This window comes from Spinacia oleracea, chromosome 3 (assembly GCF_020520425.1).
Source record: "Spinacia oleracea cultivar Varoflay chromosome 3, BTI_SOV_V1, whole genome shotgun sequence".
Classification (NCBI taxonomy): Eukaryota; Viridiplantae; Streptophyta; class Magnoliopsida; order Caryophyllales; family Amaranthaceae; genus Spinacia; species Spinacia oleracea.
This window is the reverse complement of record NC_079489.1, coordinates 53,233,698-53,254,792: the sequence shown is the minus strand read 5'-3', so window position 1 is coordinate 53,254,792 and position 21,095 is coordinate 53,233,698. Positions and strand designations below refer to the sequence as shown.

At 35.0% G+C, this 21,095-nt stretch overlaps 1 protein-coding gene across 1 annotated transcript; it reads left to right on the top strand.

The window, feature by feature from the left end:
- Nucleotides 1-1,514: 1,514 nt before the first annotated feature.
- LOC110792389 (2-C-methyl-D-erythritol 4-phosphate cytidylyltransferase, chloroplastic) lies at nt 1,515-14,209 on the top strand. Its single transcript, XM_021997187.2, has 11 exons — nt 1,515-1,873; nt 1,955-2,026; nt 3,254-3,309; nt 4,368-4,447; nt 4,536-4,618; nt 8,674-8,751; nt 10,351-10,419; nt 11,879-11,947; nt 12,031-12,077; nt 13,722-13,812; nt 13,895-14,209. The coding sequence occupies exons 1-11, from the start codon at nt 1,649-1,651 to the stop codon at nt 13,955-13,957; spliced, it is 933 nt and encodes a 310-aa protein (XP_021852879.2). The 5' UTR covers nt 1,515-1,648; the 3' UTR covers nt 13,958-14,209.
- The last annotated feature ends 6,886 nt before the right edge of the window (nt 14,210-21,095 follow it).

Here is a 21,095-nt window from a genome sequence, read left to right as displayed (position 1 = left end):
AGCTTCTAAAGCGGCCAATTACCCAAGAACAACTAATGAACAAAGAGACTCTAACTCCTAGCTCCACCAATGATGCTGGTCCTTCTTCTCCTTGTCCTCCATGTCCTCCTCCTTGTCCTCCTGCTTCCAAAAAGGCTGCACCGAGGAAGACAGCGGCGCCAAGGAAGCCAGCGGCACCGAGGAAGCCACGGAAGAGCAAGAAGGTTGATGAGCAACAACTTATAGTGCATCCGCAGCAACAACAACCACAACAAAACTTTGTGGATCCCCAGCCACCGCAACAGGTGATTTACCAAGCTTTCATTGTATATCTTTGTGCACTATATGTGACTGAATTGATCAGCTACTGAGTGAGATAGAGTTTAAGGAATAAGAAGAATAAGAAATAGAAATAGAACCAGAAGAATTAAGTAAGATAGTGAATTATACCAGACTGAAATCAGTTAAAGCGAGTGAAACCATTCTGGACTGTGCTAATCTTGCCATTCCAAAGAGCAATATTTCTTTATATCCATATCTTGTAGACCAAAGCTACAACAGCAGCCACTAAGACCTGTTTCCAGAACTTAGAGCTTTTGTATCTCTTATGTATCCATCTGATCAGAACAGGAAGCTCGTTAGACCTGACCTGTACTCCTAACCAGGTCTTAGTCACTTGTATGCATTGCATAATGTATGTGCAACAAAAATGTGACTCAATCTGTCTGAATCACACACTAATTTTTTCTGAAATTTCTGCCTAGCAATCTTCCATGCATACTAACCCGGCAATGGACTTGTGTTCAGGACCAGGCTCCAAATCTTTATACATCTTGGCTGACTTATGTTGACTTAACCATGCATCACCCAAAGTAAGATAGTGAATTATACAAGTAAGATAGTGAATTAAGTAAGATAGTGATTTATTCAAAGAATTATAGTGCGAATATGATTCTGCCAAAAAAAGATGTTGTTTGTGGTGCAAATAAGAATTATTTGCAATCAGTTGCAAATATGAACTGCCAAAAAAGTCAACCTTTCTGTTGTTGACTTATTATGCCTTAACACACTAGGTGAGTGTTCTGGTGGATTCAGACTTGGAGTTAGTCTCTTTGATTCATTTCTACAACACCATTAGTCTATTAGTCTGATTCATTTCTTTGAAAATAAGCTTTCTGTTTTGGTTTTGGCAGTTGGATTATAATTGGATAAGTGGGATTTTATTTTCACTGTTGTTTTCAGGAATTTGTACAAAGTGTAAGTGGTATACAAATGTTGGATGGGTCCTTTAGGTACTATGCCCGACCTATTTCAGCTCCCGGATGTGTATATCAACAACAACGAGCATATGTTGGCGATGGATATATTGATGGCTACATAGACCCGTCTGGGAGCCATGTCACATTTGTATCTCCTCAAATGGGGCACCCGCCTCAAATGGGCTATGCTCCTCAAATTACCAAACTGCCCATGACATGTATTTCATAATACATGCCTGGTTGCGGCCTCGTCGCTCTCAACATTGGGTGCGAGGATCTGATAATACCGGTTAGGTCGGTTCACGAGCCGATTTTTAGGTGAGGGCGACAAGGAGACTATTAAACTATCTTAATTGGAATAGGGAGACAGGCACAGGAAAAAAAAAAAAAAAAAAAAAAAAAAGTGGAAAATGGCGTTAATTGGAGTGAATCAACTCACTGTATCTTGTGCTGGTTTTGGGTGTTCATCAAATCCCAGAATTCTCGGCATTTCTCTCAATCCCTTCACCAAAAAGCTCTCTTCTTCATCTTTCACCTATTCCCCATTTGAAATTCAGAAAATTCAACTGTTGCCAAACCTAAAATGGGCTACTTTAAGAATTCATTGTTCTTCAAATTCCTGCCTAACTATTCAGGTTTAGTAAATTTCTGTATCTGGGTTTATTTGATTTTTTACGTTTTAGTTTTGATTTGAACGGGGTCTTGGAATTGTGCAGGGAAATGCAGCTGTGAAGGGGAAAAGCGTTTCTGTAATACTACTCGCTGGTGGCAAGGGCAAGAGAATGGGTGTATGACTCTCTCATAATTCGTATTTTACTGGTTTTGCGTAGTATGCTCTATGTTTTCGAGGTTTGTTATTAACTTAGTTAGTTAGTTAATGTCCTTGGCTGGTACTATAAGACCTACGATCGAATTTTGTCCTTTTTTGGGTCTCCCTCCAGAATTGAGACAGTTGTTTTCTTTTTGAAATATGAAAATTGTCAGTTATGAATAATGATAATGATATGATTTCCTTAACATTGGAATTTGGTTGAACAAATTACTGACGTTATGTTTTGTGATTATGTATATTTTCTTCGTATTTAATATGCTTTGGTAATTCTATAATTAACCAAATAGTTGCTAGATGCTAATATTTATTGATTCTGTGGAGCAAGTAGTTTGAATGTCTCTTTCACAATTAGATGAATTATCCTAAAATTCTCTATATTTGAATATTTGATCCTACTTTTTGTCGGAAGTCAGAAACCAATATTTCTGTAATTTACCCTTTGGCCAAGCTATGAAGGATACTCTGTATTAAGTATAAACAATTTTTAATGCCTATAAGGCGTACCGGACGAGCTACTTCACATTTTGGGGGTTTGTTACCGCTGATTAGGAGCAAGAACAAGGCCCTACTGGTAAATGGTTAGCCATTTGAGTAGGTTAACAATGAGATGCCTTTACATATTCTACCGCCTAGTCAAATTAATAGTCAGTGATATTTGAAATGAAAGCTACAAATAGTGCTGTTGAATATGCTAAGTCCTTTAAACTTCTTAATTTACGAGTTAATCTTTTGGAGAACCTTGCCCAGATTGGGTTCTGTTGAATATGCTAAGTCCTTAAACTTCTTAATTTATGAGTTAATCTTTTGGAGAACCTTGCCCAGATTGGGTAATCTTTAAGTTATCCTATTTTCTTTTACTTGCGTAAAAGCATTTTCTAAAACTTCATTTATTGTATGAGAGGCGAGCTCTTAATATTTCATTTCAGTTAGTTAGATTTTTCAATCATCCGTGCAATACTTACAATACTTTTCCACTGGTGAGTTTTCAATTTTTTAATACCCACCTGACTAGATAAGACCACTTTGATATCTATGCTGTATGTTTCTTCGCAAATTTACTATTTTCTATTTCAGCTGGATATCTTGTATATGCATGCAGTCAAATCTGTACTTCTTGGTTGTTCACCGCGTGTCATTGTTCAGTTCTCATTCTTACTTCGCTGACATTATATTTGTTCAACAGGCAAGCATGCCGAAGCAGTACCTTCCACTTCTGGGCCAACCTATTGCATTGTATAGGTATATGAAAGCACAATGTACAAAATCTCATGGCCATTGCTGTATATTGTTAAATGTACAGCAACATCTTGTGTCAAACCATAAGGGTTGATATTAACTGTCTACTATAATTGGGTGTTTATATGTCATCTACTCATTTGTTTACAACTCAATATATTTTGGTCGATCCCATAGTTGTTTCATTGAATGCAAATAAATGTGGCCTTACTAGTTTGAACGCAGATCACTTTCAGTGTACAGATTGTCCTGGTTCCTGTACCGTAGCGTTATGCTCTTGTGACACGTTATGCAACGGATGCTAGAGCTATCCTCTATTGCAACATTATCAGGATTTAACGTTTACTTTTAGGTTACTTTACTGCTATAATATTCTGTATACTTGGCTGGCTGTTGGTTGTCAATTGTATTTTTTAATTGATTGGCTAGTGGATGATACTGATTAATACGATATTTTACTCCGGCTGAAATATTGCAACAATGTACCTATGTTATTCTTGATGTTTGTAACAAGTTTTCTGATTCGACAAAGAAATGTGGAATGAAACTGTTTAAAAGGAGAGCATCGATTGTCAAAGGGTGATTTTGGTCACTGCAGCTCTGTCTTGTCAGCAATGCTAAGTAGGGTATAGCTCGGGGGTTGGGGGGGGGGGGGGGGGGGAGGGGATGCAAGACTCATATCCCTTCAGGAGTCGTCTCCTTTGAGAGGGTATAAATCATAAATGAGATATTTGAGGGACCCAGAGTATTTTTTATCCTTCATTGTACTTTGTTATTCAAATGACAAGAGTTAAACTGTTCTTTTCTTTTGTTTTCTGTCATCTATTTGGTAATTGTTACATTTAAGGAAATGGGAAATTATCAAGCAGGAGCATTCTTGGAAATTCTCTAATTCATCTATGTAGAATATGTAACGTTTCCCCAAAAAGAAAAGAAAAATCAATGTAGAATAATATGTAATCCTTGTTTTTCAAGAAATCTTATCCTGCTTCATAACAAGTAATTTTTATATGCTTGTGCGTATATGTGTGTGGAACTAACTGTATACTTGTGTTTTCCAGCTTGTACATTTTTTCTCAGATGGTCGAAGTGAAAGAAATTGTTGTTGTTTGTGATCCATCCTACAAGGACATTTTTGAAGGTCTAACTGGATATCCTCTATCTACCTTTCCCTGCATTTTGTTGTTTTGGTAAGACAATAGGTAAGAAAATTGTGTTCCTTCTTCCAGAAACCAGGGACAAGATACATGTCGACCTCAGATTTGCTGAACCTGGGAAGGAAAGACAAGATTCTGTTTACAGTGGACTTCAGGTGCAAAATGACAGATTCCAATCTTTTGTTATTTCTTTGCTTAATAAACACTCAAGCTTCCATTACTTCAATCCGTAGTTCGAATTTATGCCATTTTATTTCATATGATAAGACAAGGTTAGCAGTTTGAGTATGCTTGGAGACTTCAATGGGATTCCAGTTGTAGAAAGTTTTAGGTCAATATCCTGGGTCTCACGTTATTCTTCACCTAGAATACGAGCCCATATCTGGTGTATAAGAGACTAAAGGCATACAGGCACCCTGTCATACTGCCTGAGCATCATATATGATATCTTAGCTAGGGCCAGGGCTTGTTTGTACTAGGGGAATCATCAAGGCAGAGAATCAATACCCTTGTTTGCCTTAATTGATTGTTAGCAGTTTTGTGATTCACTTTTCTCCATTTTTCAAGTTTGGAAACACCGCAATTCAATGTTTCATTTTTCTTTATGCCCCCTTGGTTTTCACAATCCATTTCTTTGAAAATTAATAAAACAAAAGACACCCAGAAAAGTATAAGTATTCATCTATGACCGAATTGATCTAATATATCACCTTTCCTTTGCCTTCACCACCACATCTGACGCATATGACGAACATTTGATGCGCACCAAACTGTCAGATGTGTACCCTTATGGTAGTGATGCTGATTGCTGAGGAATTAGAGGTGTCAGCAACATGTGACAAAAAATTGATGCGCGATGGAGAATAGACGATGAAGTAGCCATCTTAGATTGTTGTTACAACAAGGGTGGTTTAGGGTTTGAAGAAGATTAGCCACTGATATGGATAATATGGAGAGAGGTGGGCGCACTGAAATTGCGGTTTAGGGGTTTTTATTCCCTAGTTGAATTGATCAGCAAGAAATATTATTATTTCCTGTATTGGGTAATTCAAGGAGTTTGTTTTCGGTTTCCCTCCTTTCCCACTTCAACAAATTGTTCAGTAGTTGAATTTGGCAATTTGATGTTCTCCACCCAATTTGTAAACCCACATATCTTAGTTTTTAAAAAAGCTCCCAAGGCACGCCTAGGCTTCGGGTGCAGGCCATAGCGCATCCCTCCGTCAAAGGCAAGGTGCATTCTAGAAGGCTCCACAAGTCCCGTGCCTCAGGGCGCCTTTGCCAAGGCACAAGGCGGCGGCACGTTTGGTTAAGAGGAGAGGGATTGAGGATAACTTTGTTAAGAATATAAAAAGTCCGAGTTTTTCCAAATTAACTCTTTACCCGTTCTTTATGATGCATGTTCGAGCAAAGACTCTCAATGAATTGCATGAATTTACTCCATTTCATCCCTAATTGAAATCCATTTTATAAAAAAACCTAATTTTATAATTTGGTAGTGATTTTGGCCGGTCAATCGCCGTTGATGATAGAGAATGCCGACGAGCGATCTTTGGTGGTTGTCGGCGTTAGATCTTCCCGTGGTCGACTCTGGTGAAGCTTTGCGTTTTCAGGTTTATGTCCTCTTTGATTGGTGTCCCTTGCCTCTTCTTTTTCTAGTCTTTTCTTCTCACTTTGATTAGCCACTTTTTTATTTATCTTTTTTACCTTTAGTTTTACGTTTCCTTACTGATCCAGCTTCACAAGCCTTTGCTTCCATCATTTTTTTAAAATTTATTTTTACCCTTTTGTTTTATTTTGTGGCAGGTAAGTAATCAAGTGGTCTCTCCCCTCTTATCATAATTTTATCTTTAAAGGCTTTTAAGTAAAATAGCTTTTTCCCCTAACAAAAAGTAGAGCGATTTCCATCAATATTGCATAAAGATCCAATAATTCCCAAAATACGTTAAATTCTAACTTAATTCCCACCTAGTCCATCTTTATTTTGGGAATTATTGTAACTTAACTCCCGTGGACGTATTTTGGGAATTATTGTATCTTTATGCAATATTGAAGGAAATCGCTCCAAAAAGTATACTATCTCTTTTATCCTCTTATTTGAACTACTCAGTAAAAATAAAATTAAAATAAGTCCGCCTCGTATCCAAAAGCCGACGCCTTGCTCCTAGGCTCCACCCACCTAGTTCGTCTTGCGCCTTTTAAAACTAAGTCACATACACATTTCTCTATAATATATTTTGAGCTACAATGACACTGCTTTCATTGTTTTTAGTTGGCACATACTACCTTCGTTTTGCAATACATGCATCATTTCTCATTTGAGCACCATCATCAATAAACTTTGACAATTTTTTTTCCACCATTATATATGAAGAAAACTTAGTCAAGTGAGATCTTGAATTCATATCAGTGCGAGGATTTTAAATGTCAACTTTTTATAATTTTTACTTATACGCATTTGGGGATGTTAATGTCTAAAGAAGCGTGTTGTAGTACTTGCGAAAAGAATATTGCATGTATTGTGGAACAGAGGTAGTATATTTTATCACGTTTGCCAATGCAATATTTCAATCATTAATATCTTTAGTTATTATTGTGTAAAAATTAAAAAAAGAAATTATATTATGAATCTATACAATGAGACGATTATAACAAGAGCCCACATGACTATATTTTTTATTAAGTATAAATCACAATTTATTGTCAAAGTAGATTTTATAAATAGTGTCAAAAGTCAAACTGTATGAACTAAAAAGAACGAAGGTAGTATTATATTTTAGGGTTTTTCTACATTATATCCCTATGTTTCTTTGATTTCTACGTTGTACCCATGTATTTGAAATCGTCCAAATTTTGCCCTTATACTTGTAAAATATAAACTTTTCCATTGTTGTTAACCCAAAGTAAAAAGTTCCATTACTTTTTAAACAAAGCAAGGTTTTTTATGTTATTAATCAACCTTATCTTTATTGTTAACCCAACGTTAATGTAAATTAAAAAAGTAACAATTTGTTAACATTATATTGGTGGCAGGGATAAACTTGATTGACTTTTGCAACTACAAGGTTACAATGTCTGAACTTTAAAAGGTTTTTGTACAATGTAGAAATCAATGAAACACATGGGTACAATGTAGAAGAACCCAATTTCTTATGTGTAGATTTCACCTTTTTGAAACTCTAGGCCCAAAATTACTTGTTAGGTCAGTTTTGCAGTTCCTGTTAAAAAAAAAGGCAGGTTAGTTTTGTAGAAATACAAAATGATGTATGTGTAAACAAAAAAAAAGAAAAAAGAACCCAGAGTATACAAATAGTGTACCTCCACCTCAAAAATAATGTATAATAGTTAGTTAACTATTGTAATAGTGGTTAGCTGATAAGCCGTCAAAAGAGGAATTTTGTTAGAATTTGTTGTGTAGGTTTTGGCAGTAAAGTTAGCTAAGTTCAATCTTAGCTTTGAGCTGATTTTCTATTAAGAGCTTGTTTGTAGCAAGTGTAATGACTTGTAAATCATTCAATAATTCAATGATAAACCCCTCTTATCTCTGATTCCTCCCCCCCCCCTCAAAAATAATGTATAATAGTTAGTTAACTATTGTAATAGTGGTTAGCTGATAAGCCGTCAAAAGAGGAATTTTGTTAGAATTTGTTGTGTAGGTTTTGGCAGTAAAGTTAGCTAAGTTCAATCTTAGCTTTGAGCTGATTTTCTATTAAGAGCTTGTTTGTAGCAAGTGTAATGACTTGTAAATCATTCAATAATTCAATGATAAACCCCTCTTATCTCTGATTCCTCCCCCCCCCCCCCCCCCCCCCCCCCCCTCCCTCTCCCTCTCTCTCTCTCTCTCTCTGTTCTTATTCTACCTCTTCTATTTCTCTCAATTCTGAATTCTGTGATCAATTCAATTGATCTTGAGTTTCTTTAGCTCAGTTGAAGTCTACAGTCTACTGTTACATAATGTATTTTTGATTCTCATGTACTTTGTATATTATTCTCCTCGCTCATTGGAGATAACAGTATGAAATACAGGGAACAAAAAGGTAGGAAAATTATCCAATGCTCCCCAGCATACTGAGTACAAGCTTGGGGTTTTATACTGTACAGTTTAATTGATATGACTCTATATTACATTTTATAGTCTAGCAAAGATGTTTACTTCTTGTAACTTGAGCTGTTGGTGAGTCCCGGGTAGACTAATACTTCTTCTTCAGTGCAGGCCATTGATTCTGATTCTGAACTTGTCTGCATCCATGATTCTGCTAGACCATTGGTATTGTCTCAAGATATAGAAAAGGTAGCTTTCTGTTATCAGGCTATACATAACAGATTAACAGTAACTGTTTCAATATTAAATGTGAATATTATGTGGAAGGTTGGTCTTCATTGGTTGCTTGTCATCATTGTCCAACCACATTACTTCCTTCTGTATATTGTTATTCAATTATTAGATTTCATATCTGGGCATGAAATTAAGATGAATCTGCCGGGATATATATAAAAGGAACACCGTAACTTTACAAATGGAATATTTCATTTTGTACTCCTTCCATTTCAGCATATAAGGGACCCGCAGTTTTTGGAAAGTTAGTTTTGGCAAACTTTTTATAATAAAAAAAAGTTCATGGACCAGGGTCCACCAAGAGTCATACTGCCTCCGTATTTTATTGAGTGGTACACTTTGACTGGCACAGAATTTAAGGTGGGTGAGTTGATTTTATTAAAATTATATGCAAGTGTGGTAAGTGGAAATAAAAATTGTAATAAAAGAGAGTGAAGCTATTAATGTATTCAAAGGAAAGGATAGGCAAGGAAAAATTATAAAATATGATTAGTGGATCCCATGAGGTAGGGAAGAAATGATAAAATAAGAGGAAAACATACAAAAAATGGAAAGTGAAACACTTAATAAAATACGGTCTCTTTAGGAAAATGCATCACTTAATAAAATACGCAGGGAGTACATGAGTTAGTTTGGATCGTTAATTTCTCCTAGAATCTAGTGCAATTGTTTTAAATGTACTTGTAAATAGTTTTAGAGTAAACTAGATCAAGGACACATGTGCATGGAGCTCACTATGCACTACATAATAACTAAACAACACATTAAAGAACCCAGGTGCAAAAAGAATTTGACATTATGATAAAAGAACATAGGATAGCTTCCTTTTTTTTTTTTTGAAACCATTGCTATAAATAAAAGAACATTTCCCATGTTCTTTTATCATAATGTCATGCCCTTTTATATACTCCCTCTGTCCCTTAATACTCGACCTATTTTGACCGGACACGCTTGCCAATGCACAACTTTGACCACCAATTTCTTTAACTACATATTATAAAAACTTATAAAAATATTATATTTTGAAAATATATATTAAGATGAAGCCAACAATATATTATACACTAACATTTGTTTTCATATACTAGAAATAAAATAGGGTCAAAGTGAATTATGTGAATAGTGCAAAAAGTCAAAACAGGTCGAGTATTAAGGGAAAGAGGGAGTAATTAGTTGTGTTGGTGCACAAATAGCATCCTTTACATGTGTTCATAGATTCGTATGTAATTTTTTTTTATTTTTCGTAATTTCTGAAAATGTTTATCTGTGTATTTGGAGAAAATACAATGGTCAAAGTTCGATATCGAAAAGTATGGGTCTCTTATGTTTTGAATTGGAGGAAAAAGTTGTTTGCACTTTCCTGTAATAAGGCATTGAAGTGAATTTGAATGTATCTGAAATCTCTATTAATTTTCTCTTTCAATTTTCTTTAGCCTAACACACGCACTCTCTCTCTCTTCATGATTATTTTTTTTCGGATTGTGATATTTAATTGTTGCTCCATGTTAAGTTTTCAGCTAAGAAATCCTGGTTGTTTAAAATTTCTACTTGTAGGTTCTTAGAGATGGTTGGCTGCATGGAGCTGCTGTACTCGGTGTTCCTGTTAAAGCTACAATCAAGGAGGTAAGCCTTGCTGGAAAATATTTGTGATGTTCATGTAATAGATTGATTTTTTGAAGATGGAAGCTAATAAAAAAGGATAGAAATTCTCATTAAAAACTGGAAAATGATGGTTGAATGTAGTGTTGATGCAGTTATATAATCAAATTGAGGATTCTATCCCAGACCTTCGAGTGACTAGATACCCAACAATTTTCTGATTATCTTTTCTCTCAGTGATCTCCTCTATTTATAGACAACCTGCTTCCTTTTCCTACCTCTCTAGAGTCTCTACTCTAACGACTTCTCACCTTATTCCTCAAGCAATCTCATGACATAATTATATTGGCATTCCCTATCTTGCCCTTGCCCTATGTCGGTCTATTACAATTCACTTTCACTTCATTTTGTATTTTAAGAAAATCATAAGGACGATTTTCCTTTTGATTTATTTCACCGAGCTTAGGAATATGTTGAACAAGTAAGAATGGAGTATTAATTAAAGAACTTCTAGGGTTCCTACATCAAGATTACTTTTTATTTGTGGCATGAGAAGTGACTTCAACTACTTTATCTGTGTCAAAAGTTCAAACTACATCGAATTCAGGATTGTCAAAACTTGACCGTGCTTTCAAAATGTTTTTTGCCAATTGTCAAGTGATTCTCTGACTAGCATTCTCTTTTCATGCATATTTTAGGTAAAATCCACTCTTTTTTTTTGAGGGGGAAGGTAAAATCCACTTTATTTACTCTTCATGTTGGATCTGGAATTTCTGGAGCATGAAAGTTGTTTTAAATTATTCCTTATTAGAACTGATAACGCTGGACATTTCCGATGCCTAAAATTATTCTTTGTGGTTATGTATACATTCTTTGTAGACCTTAGTTGTTACACATTTTACTATTTGCATTCCTATATCAAAGAAAAAAGCAGGTAAGCTTCATTTATGGTAGAAGACCTTACCCCGATAACTAGAATTCTTTTAGACCACTTGCCCAATAGTCTAAGCCTGGAACTATACTCTCTAGAGTTATACACATTCTTTGTAGATCTTGCATTCTTTAGTTGATGCACATCTTACTCTATCGACTTACGTATACCATGGAAAAAGCAGGTAGGCTTGATTTAAGATAGAATGCTCTTCCTTGATAATTAGAACTCTTATAGTCACTTGCACAACATTCTAAGACTTGAACTATTCATTGTGCGTTTATATACATTCTTTGTAGATCTAGCCTTCTTTAGTTGATGCACATCTCACTTGCGGCGTTCCTGTATCAAAGGAAAGCGCAGATATGCTTCATTTAATAGAAGACCTTTCTTTGATAATTAGAATACTTATTGATTACTTGCCGAATATTCTAAGTATGCAGTCTTTTTGTGGCTTAAATTTCAACAATCAATAACAACAGAAAAGTTTACATACTTTTTTGTTGATGAATTGTGAATCGTGATTATTGATTTCCTACAATGATCTTGCAGGTCAGTAACGAGAGCTTTGTTGTGAAAACTTTGGACAGGAAAAGTCTTTGGGAAATGCAAACTCCTCAGGTACCACTGAACAAATAACCGGTAGCAAAACACTTTGCACTTGTCTTTCTGATCTAATCATATCTTCTGTATTGAACTTTCAGGTTATCAAGCCTGCGCTGCTCACAAAAGGCTTTGATCTTGTGAACAGGTAATTTACCCTACAACTGATGCCTTTAGTTTTGTCTTTTATAATAGTATGAATTACCTCCTCTACTTCAATGGTACTAAGAATTTCATCTATACCATTCCATCTCCTACGTTTCTTCATCTTATATAGGTTGCAACTTGCAACCGTGGGACAAACCTGTTATGTACATCAATCATCTTCCTTTTGTTGAAATTGTTTTCAGCATGACTCAGTTTGAACTTAATAAATTTAAGGAAAATTTAACACATATATACCAACTATTCGTGGCCTAACAAAAATAAATTATGTGAAAGTAATGCCTAAGTACAAATTTTGTTAACAAAATTGGATTTTTTGTGTGTCCTGTTAAGGATGTGTTCTCTTCAACTTATAGGATCTTAAATCATCTGAACTTATCTGAGCTGAACTTATTTGAACTTATTTAACTTATAGGAACTTATAGGACCTTATAGAATCTTATTTAACTTATAAGACCTTATATAACCTTATAAGACCTTGTATACCTTATTAAACCTTATTAGATTGTATTTAAAGTTTATTAGATTATTATTAAACTTTAACCATTAGAATATTGATAATAGTTGATTGCAAATACTAATGCATTGATGTAAAGAAGTACTTTTATGATTATTTGGTCTCACCAAAAAGATCGTCCATTTATTTGTGATGTTTACGTAATTTTAAAAGTGTTTATTAAGTTTTTCCTTTATAATTATATTGATAGTAATTAATAATAACATAGTAATTAATACTTACGTATCATTGAGTAACCACAAATTATTTTAATATAATAATATAAATGTGATTATTTAATATAACAACGTAAATAATTATAATATTACATATTTTATTTAAGATGTTATTGGAACTCATAGGACCTTATTGGAACTTATAAGACCTTATTGGAACTTATATGAACTTATATGAAGTTATAGGACCTTATTTCACTTAAAGGTCCTTATTTAACGTATCTGAACTTTTATAGGACCTTAAAATAAGGTCCTATAAGTTGAAGAGAACAAGGCCTAAACTAAATTTGACTTGTCATAACTTTTTGGAACTTATTTGAAGTTACTGGAATATGTTGTAGATGTGAATTGAACTTATTGGAACTTTTAGAAGAATCTTAGAGAAGAATTGCAAATTCGAGGATAGATAAGAAGCCCAAGATGAACCAGAAAATGACGAGTTTAACATACCAACAATGTTGAGTAATTTTTGATAGTTTTTCTCGCCAGAATTACCACTACTGGTGTTTGATTCATTTCGGTTGACAGTTGAAACTAGTTTTGCTTATATTTGTAGCTGGGTTTATTTTTGTCACACCAACAACAGTTGGGTTTATCTGCGGTACGTTCCAAAGTGTTAATATGACTAGTACTCAAGATTTAATAGCCACAAGGTACCGGACCGGCAACTATGGCCACAAATTTAATGTAATTTAGATTTAGAAATTGATCCATTAATTATGGCAGCAAGCCGGTAACTAGCTTCCCGATTAACAAGATCGTGTCTTATTTACAGAATGAACACTTCTGGTTGAGCAAACTTTTATCTAAATTTCTGAGATAACCGTAACGGGTTCTTTTTTGTTTCCTAAGCCATGCAAAAGAGCAGATCTAAGATTTGTTATTATTTATTCAGAAGAGGACTAGAGGTCACTGATGACGTGTCTATTGTGGAACATCTTGGTCATCCAGTGTACATTACGGAAGGTTCTTATACCAACATCAAGGTATCTTTTACTGTTCTTTTCTCTTGTTTAAAATGATAACGAGTTCTTGAAAATTAAGCTAATAGAAGACCTTTTTTAACAGATAACTACCCCTGATGATTTTTTAGTTGCGGAGAGAATACTAAATCCAATTTCAAGTCCCTAGGTAAATAATATTTTAATTAATATCCGTCTTCGGCAATCTTTAGTCTCATGCCTTGGGGTCCTTTTTGGGGTTATCTATATGATTTATAGTGTCCTTGAGAATAAGGCTTTGATATTGTTGATATTGTTGTGTCATTGACGTGCAAATTATAGAAATTGTTTGCCTTTTGTTGAAGCATGAAAACTGTAACAATTACGGAACACTCTAGATGTGAAGCTTGTTATTAGCGAGTGAAGTTGTTTTTCTTGTGCACTTGACACGAAGCGGGCATATTCATGCTAGATTCATTAACTCATTCCTCCCACCCTCTTATTAGGGTGTGAATGGGAAAAAAAAGAAGGTCCCGGAAGTTCAGGGACACCAAGTCTTGGCTTCCTGAACCGTTTTCTCATTCCTGTTATTAATACAGTATACAAATTAACACTCATTTCAGTATTCCAAATGTGGAAACCTTTCAAAAAGGCCCTTTGTGATGTTGTGTACTGACTACTGAGTGGAGAGCCTTCGGTTACGGTTACTGAATATGTGATGTGTACTTGTATAATGTATACCATATTTACTCTAGGTCAATCATACTATGTATGAGAACTGAGAAGTAGAAATTGAATCGAGAGTAGTAGATCCTAATGCACCTTTGTGCAACTTCAATGTCAAAACGGATTTAGATTCTTTTTTCTATATTTTCCTTAGTTTAGAATTCATCAGACACCAGCCAAAAGATGTGGCAAGAAGCACTTGTACAAGCCTCCTCGGCTTTATTTTGAGGTGTTTACCCTGCACCTTGGATATCTATGTAGCTTTTTCCTTTGATGATTGCTACTTGATGTCTTTTCTAGCATTTATTATGAAACGGAGGTATTATTGTACAGGAGGATGAGGAAGTCTATGTCAAAAATGACTTGTGTCCAAAATGGACGCAAGTGACTTGTATTAGTACTAATTAATTGCGGATGGGTACTGATTAAATTCGAATGGGTACTGATTAAATTCGAATTGGTATTGATTACTGTGTTATTAGTACCAATAAGAGTCGGTTGCTCATTTGCTGCAAATATATATTTGGCACTACATCTCCTGCGGGTGAAGTCGAGTATAATATCCAATACCCAACTTTTACTTTAATAAGATTAAGACAAAAGTTCAGTTTTGCAAGTGGATGGGGTAAATATGTTTGCATAATTGGACTTTTCATAAAAAGCAATTCGAAGGGACTCCTCCTTTATTAGAAAATTCGTATATTAAGATTCAAAATGGATTAACAAGATGTAAATTAGAAATCTTACTAGCTAAGTAGCTAACTATTCTCCCGCGTCTAAAATATTGCCCTATATTGTTTACCCCATATTTTATTTGGGTTGTGATTTTTAATTTTACTAAAAGCCAAATCTATTTACAATTTTACCCGCTTAATAAAATGAATGAAAGCATTTGAGTTAATCTTTTATAGTAACAATTATTCTCCCAAGATATTTATAGAATTGGTTGTTGTACCATCAATGTCAGGGGATTTATCATTGGGAAGCCGGATATATCTAGGGTGATACTCCTTTTGAGGATTACCATAGTATTTTTTTTCTTTTTTCTTTCAACAAATTCATTTTCTTATTTTTGTTAAATGATTTGTAATATTTGAAAATTATTTTGTAAATTCTAATATATTCCTGGAAATTATTTTCTCAAAAAATATTAAATCCTAATTAAGTTAATTAATTAGTTTACCCATCTCCAATCCTGCCGGCCCATTGCCGGCGCCACCACCGGAGCCGACACACTTCCCCTTTCGGACACCGACGCATAACACTTATACTCCTCTACACTTCCTTTCCCGTCACCGACTAACACCGGTGCCGACACTGGAAAACTTTTTTTTGTCGCATCTCCCCAGTTTCATCCTCTCCACCAGCTTCACCATGTCGTAGAACATCATATTGAAACTAGTTAGTTCGCCGGAGCAAATAAAAGTGGACTATAAACTCGATCTGAAAAACGAAACTTAACTTTTAATAATAATTATAAAAGAAAATCCATCTCAAAAGATGGAAAAAATCGATTTGGGGTTGATTCATATTTGCAGGTCATCCATGGTTTCAAGAAAAGAGGACAGTGGAAAAAGATGAACAACAGACACGCAGGCAGGCGAAAACTTGGCGTCCATATACAGATAATCTTAGGTAATCACCAATCATGTTATAGATGCAACCAAATACGATTTTGCTATGACAGACGTAAACCATAGTGGTATTATCCAACATCTATTTTGAATTATACCTATTACAGAAAGAACATGATTGCTATGGATATTTATTTTTCAGGAAATATTTAGTTTGATCCGTATTCCAATTGGATATCATATCATATATGATAAGATCCATTTTGATTTCCTTTAATATCAATCCCATAGCCCAATCCTACCACAACTAGTTTTGTTAATATTGGTAATTCCTTATAATATAGTATAAAAATTAGTTTGTTTGGTGTGCGCGCGCGCTGGCAACGTAATATTTGAGTGACTGAAAAATAGTGTGGACTGTCGAACCTAAAGGTCCTTAGTTGTGACCGAAAACACGTAAATCTAAAATATCGTTCATTGGAGGTGGAAATTAATCTTTTACATTTATAGGAACACGCATAATAACAAAATTAGTTGTGTGAATTAAATGTGATATATTGCTAATATCCAAACCACCGTTTGGCAAGAACTACAAATCCACTAGCCACTAATTTGTTAACAACGAAATATTTAAACAATCCTAATAGCAACTTATATTATAATAACAAGACTAGTCGTTTACATTACATTTCATATTTGTTAATAGCCAAATCATCTTCTGGTAAGAATCACAACTCTTCTATCAGCTAATTTGGTAACAATGCAATTTATTTATGAACTACAGTGAACCAACACAAGTTTTTGAATAATTGGATTCCTGAAAATAAAACGTATATACAAGAGATAGTTTGTCGGCGTGCAACTTAGCATGAAATAACACTGGAAAATAGCGTGGTCGGTCGTGATCAAGAACACGCACATCTAAAATATCATTGGTTGCATGTACAGGAAGTGTCATTTGATCTTATCTTATTTTACGCGGATTATAATATTTAGATATTCCTAATGGCAACTTATATTATAATAACAAAAGTGGTTGTTTACATTACATTTCATATTTGCTAATAGCCAAAGCATCGTCTGGTGAGAATCACTACTCGCTAGTAACTAATTTGGTAACAACGCAATTTATTCGTAAATTAAAGTCAACCAACACAAACTTTTGGTAATTATATTCCCGATAATAAACTATATATATTTGAAAAAATAGTTTGTTTATCGTTAATTGAAGATGTCATTTGATCTCATACTATCCATTTATTCGTCTTATATTACTTAAACATTTCTAATAAAAAAAACTTGTCATTTCCATTGCATTTCGTATGTTGTTAATAGCCAAACCATTGTTCGGTAAGAGTTACAACTCCGATAGCAACTAATTTGGTTACAACTTATCTGGTAGCAACTAATAGTAACCTATATTATAATAACAAGACTAGTCTTTTGCATTACATTTCATATTTGCTAATAGCCAAATCATCTTCTGATAAAAATCACAACTCATTTAACAACTAATTTGATAACAACTCAATTTATGTATGAAATATAGTGAAACAACGCAAGTTGTTGGGAAATTGGATTCTTAAAAAAAACTATATATATTTGAAAAAATAGTTTGATCTTATCTTAATCACGCGGCTTATAATATTTAAACAATCCTAATAGAAACCTATATTATAATAACAAAACTAGTCGTTTACATTACATTGCACATTTGCTAATAGCCAAACTATCGCCTGGTAAGAATCATAACTCCGCTAGCAACTAATTTTGTAACAACGCTATTTATTCATGAACTAAAGTGAACCAGCGCAAATTTTTGGTAATTACATTCTCGATAATAAACTATATATATTTGAAAAAATAGTTTGTTTATCGTTAATTGGATATGTCAGTTGATCTCATCCTATCCATTTATCAAAATATGGTTTATGGACCAGGGTGCACAATGCTCACCGTGCACCCCGCTTTTAAATGAACATGTAGTTTAAATACAAAGAAAAAATTGTTCATTCTCAAAGAACATATAGCAAATGAACATAAGGTACAAATCCAAATAATATATAGATCAAATATTTCACTTATACTTGTTCAATGAAATCATTCTCCATGTTCATTATATTCTCAATGAATGTTCATCGGGGTGCACAATAAACACTGTGCACCCGGGTGTATAACCCAAATTGAGTCCATTTATTCGTCTTATGATATTTAAATATTTCTAATAACAAACTTGTCGTTTACATTGTATTTCGTATGTTGCTAATACGCAAACCATTATTCGGTAAGAGTCACAATTCTGGTAGCAAATAATTTGGTAACAACCTATTTGGTAGCAACTAATAGCAACCTATATTATAATAACAAGACTATTTGTTTACATTATATTTCATATTTGCTAATACCCAAATCATCTTCTGGTAAGAATCACAACTCCTCTATCAACTAGTTTGGTAACAACAAAATTAATTTATGAACTACAATGAACCAATGCAAGTTTTTGAATAATTGGATTCCTGAAAATAAAACGTATATACAAAAGATAGTTTGTCGGCGTGCAACTTAATATGATGTAACATTGGAAAATAGTGTGGTCGGTCGTGATCAAGAATACACAAATCTAAAATATCATTAGTTGCATGTACCAGAGGTGCCATTTGAGCTTATCCTATTTACTTGTGCAGGTACCGGCGTACAAAGAATGTTCTTGATTGCAGAGCATCTTGACCATTCTCCGTCCCTATTCGAAGACTTTGACTTTTGTTTTCCTAACCGAACGCACAGTCAAAGTGGGGGCTTCTGTAGACACCTAATTTGTGTCTCCCCTAATGGGATGATGACGAGACCATTAACCTTCCTAGGTGATTGGTATAACTCCGTGCGGAAGTCCCAATTTCTAACATATATTCCAAAATCCAAAATCCAAAGTCCAATTCCTGAGCCCGTTCCCATTCCGGAACTCAGTACAAAATTCAATTTCCAAAAATCAAATTCAAAATCCCAACACAATCTCACCAAATGGAGCTCTACATTGGTTTTACAAGGTCGTTTCCAATTGAAATGACATTAAGCAATCCAAAATCGGGCGCCGACCCTTAAAATCGAGCATGCCGGGCCCCATCCCGTAAAAACGAGTACAAAATACAAAATACGTATACGAAAAATGGAGTATTTTTAGTCGCAAACTTCTTTAACCTCCAAGAAAAGCTACGTGCCAAAAAACATACAATTCGTACAAAGGTACAACACTACAAAACAAAGCACAAGGATGTTGTATTGAATTCTACCTCCCTCATTTGGTGTGGAAATGAGGGTTTTAATAGGAGCCTTGAACATAACATACTAATTAACGTAAAGTGTAACCCAAAAAAGCTTCAAAACTCTTGGAACGTATATACCTTGAGTATGAACAATGGGGGGAGTCTTGCCGGAAAACTTGTACTCCTAGAATGATACAAGACGTTGTTTCATTCTCTTTTATGCCGTTGTGCATTGGAATTCCTGTCGGTATGACCCGACTGTCGGTAGTAGCCCGACTTATTTTTGGTGTATGGTTGGCTCCCATCACCCTTTCTTTCCTTTTGAGGATACTTTACTTTACCCGTTCGAAGCTACTTTTTATTAATCTGTGAGTCAAGAGTCGTGTCAAGTGTCGAGTCTTGTCTCTATGATTATCTGCTTATTATATGGCTTTTGCATGTGGATTATTTAATTTGTCGAGTGAAGCATGTTAGGATAGAATGTTATTCTAGCTTGTTTGTACTCAGCTTTTGCTGACTTCGTGTTTCATGTCTTCTGGTCATGGCCTTTGCCTTAATGACCCTTTGATGATCCATCAATTTCATTTGCGTTGTTGAGGAGTAGACTTTTAATAAAGCAGGTTGTAGAGATAACTTGCGGGAGAAGTTATCATGGGATTCGAGTTGATAGTTTTATTCTTCCGTATTTATAAACTCTATTTTTATTTATAGTCATGACTACTACTAATTCTATTTACAGTTAATGGATTTTAAATGGTTTAATACTTTGGATTTGGGCCTCAACGGTTCCAACTTGTTTTAATGACCATTAACTATTTATTTAATATGTTTTGAAAGTTAAGTTAAATTCCGCTGCGTAATTCTGGTAAATAGCCTTAGCCGTTATCACGGTGGCGGTAATATCTTGGTAATTCCTTTGTTTTAAGTTGGAAAATGTTTTATAAAAAGCAAGGAATTATTAGGGTGTTACGGATAGTGCCCGTATCTACAAGGAAAAGACTAAGCGATGGCACGATAGTCACATTCTTCAGAGGGAGTTTGTAGTGGGCAACAAGGTCCTATTGTTCAATTCTAGGCTTAAGTAATTCCCTGGAAAACTAAAGTCTAGGTGGTCTGGGCCGTTTACTGTGACCATGGTTAGCAAGTTTGGATCTGTTGAAGTAGAGAACAACATAGGTGAGAGATTCAAGGTCAATGGGCAACGTCTGAAGTTGTACCACAAGGGGGCTACTGTAGGAGTGGTTGAGGTCCAACACTTCCACCATTCAGCCCCCTTGATATGCATATTTGAGGTAAAGAGGTCGAGCGGGACCTGAAAATAAACCAGCGCTTTGCGGGAGGCAACCCGTATTTTATAGCTTTTAGTAGTGTAGTTTTTTGTTGTTTTTTTTTTATTGTTTTTTGTGTGTTTTTAGTTTAGCTTTTAGCATTATAGAGGTGATACGAGGGCATTTTACTGCTCGGACGTTTAGTGGTGTGCAGGTTTAAGGCTCAAAGTTCGAAAGAGGCGAAAAAATTGCAAAACAGAGCACTTATCTATTCGCCTGACCGGGCAAAATAGGCTCGACCGAGCGTGTGTGGAAAGCAGAAATGTCACAGAATTTCGCCGATCGGGCCGAAGTTTTCCTGATCGACATGTTTGCGAGCCCATTGAACGACCGGGCGAAACTGGCCCGACCGGGCAAGTGTCGAAGGAACCTATGCTGCATTTTTTTCCCCCGATCGGTAGAAAATCGCCCGACCGACATGTTTGTGAGCCCAATGCCCG

Coding starts and splice junctions, on each gene's coding strand:
- LOC110792389 (XM_021997187.2), top strand. CDS start 1,649: ATGGCGTTAATTGGAGTGAATCAACTCACTGTATCTTGTGCTGGTTTT. Junction 8,752..10,350: donor TGTCTCAAGATATAGAAAAG/GTAGCTTTCTGT, acceptor TTCTACTTGTAG/GTTCTTAGAGATGGTTGGCT. Junction 11,948..12,030: donor GGGAAATGCAAACTCCTCAG/GTACCACTGAAC, acceptor TTGAACTTTCAG/GTTATCAAGCCTGCGCTGCT.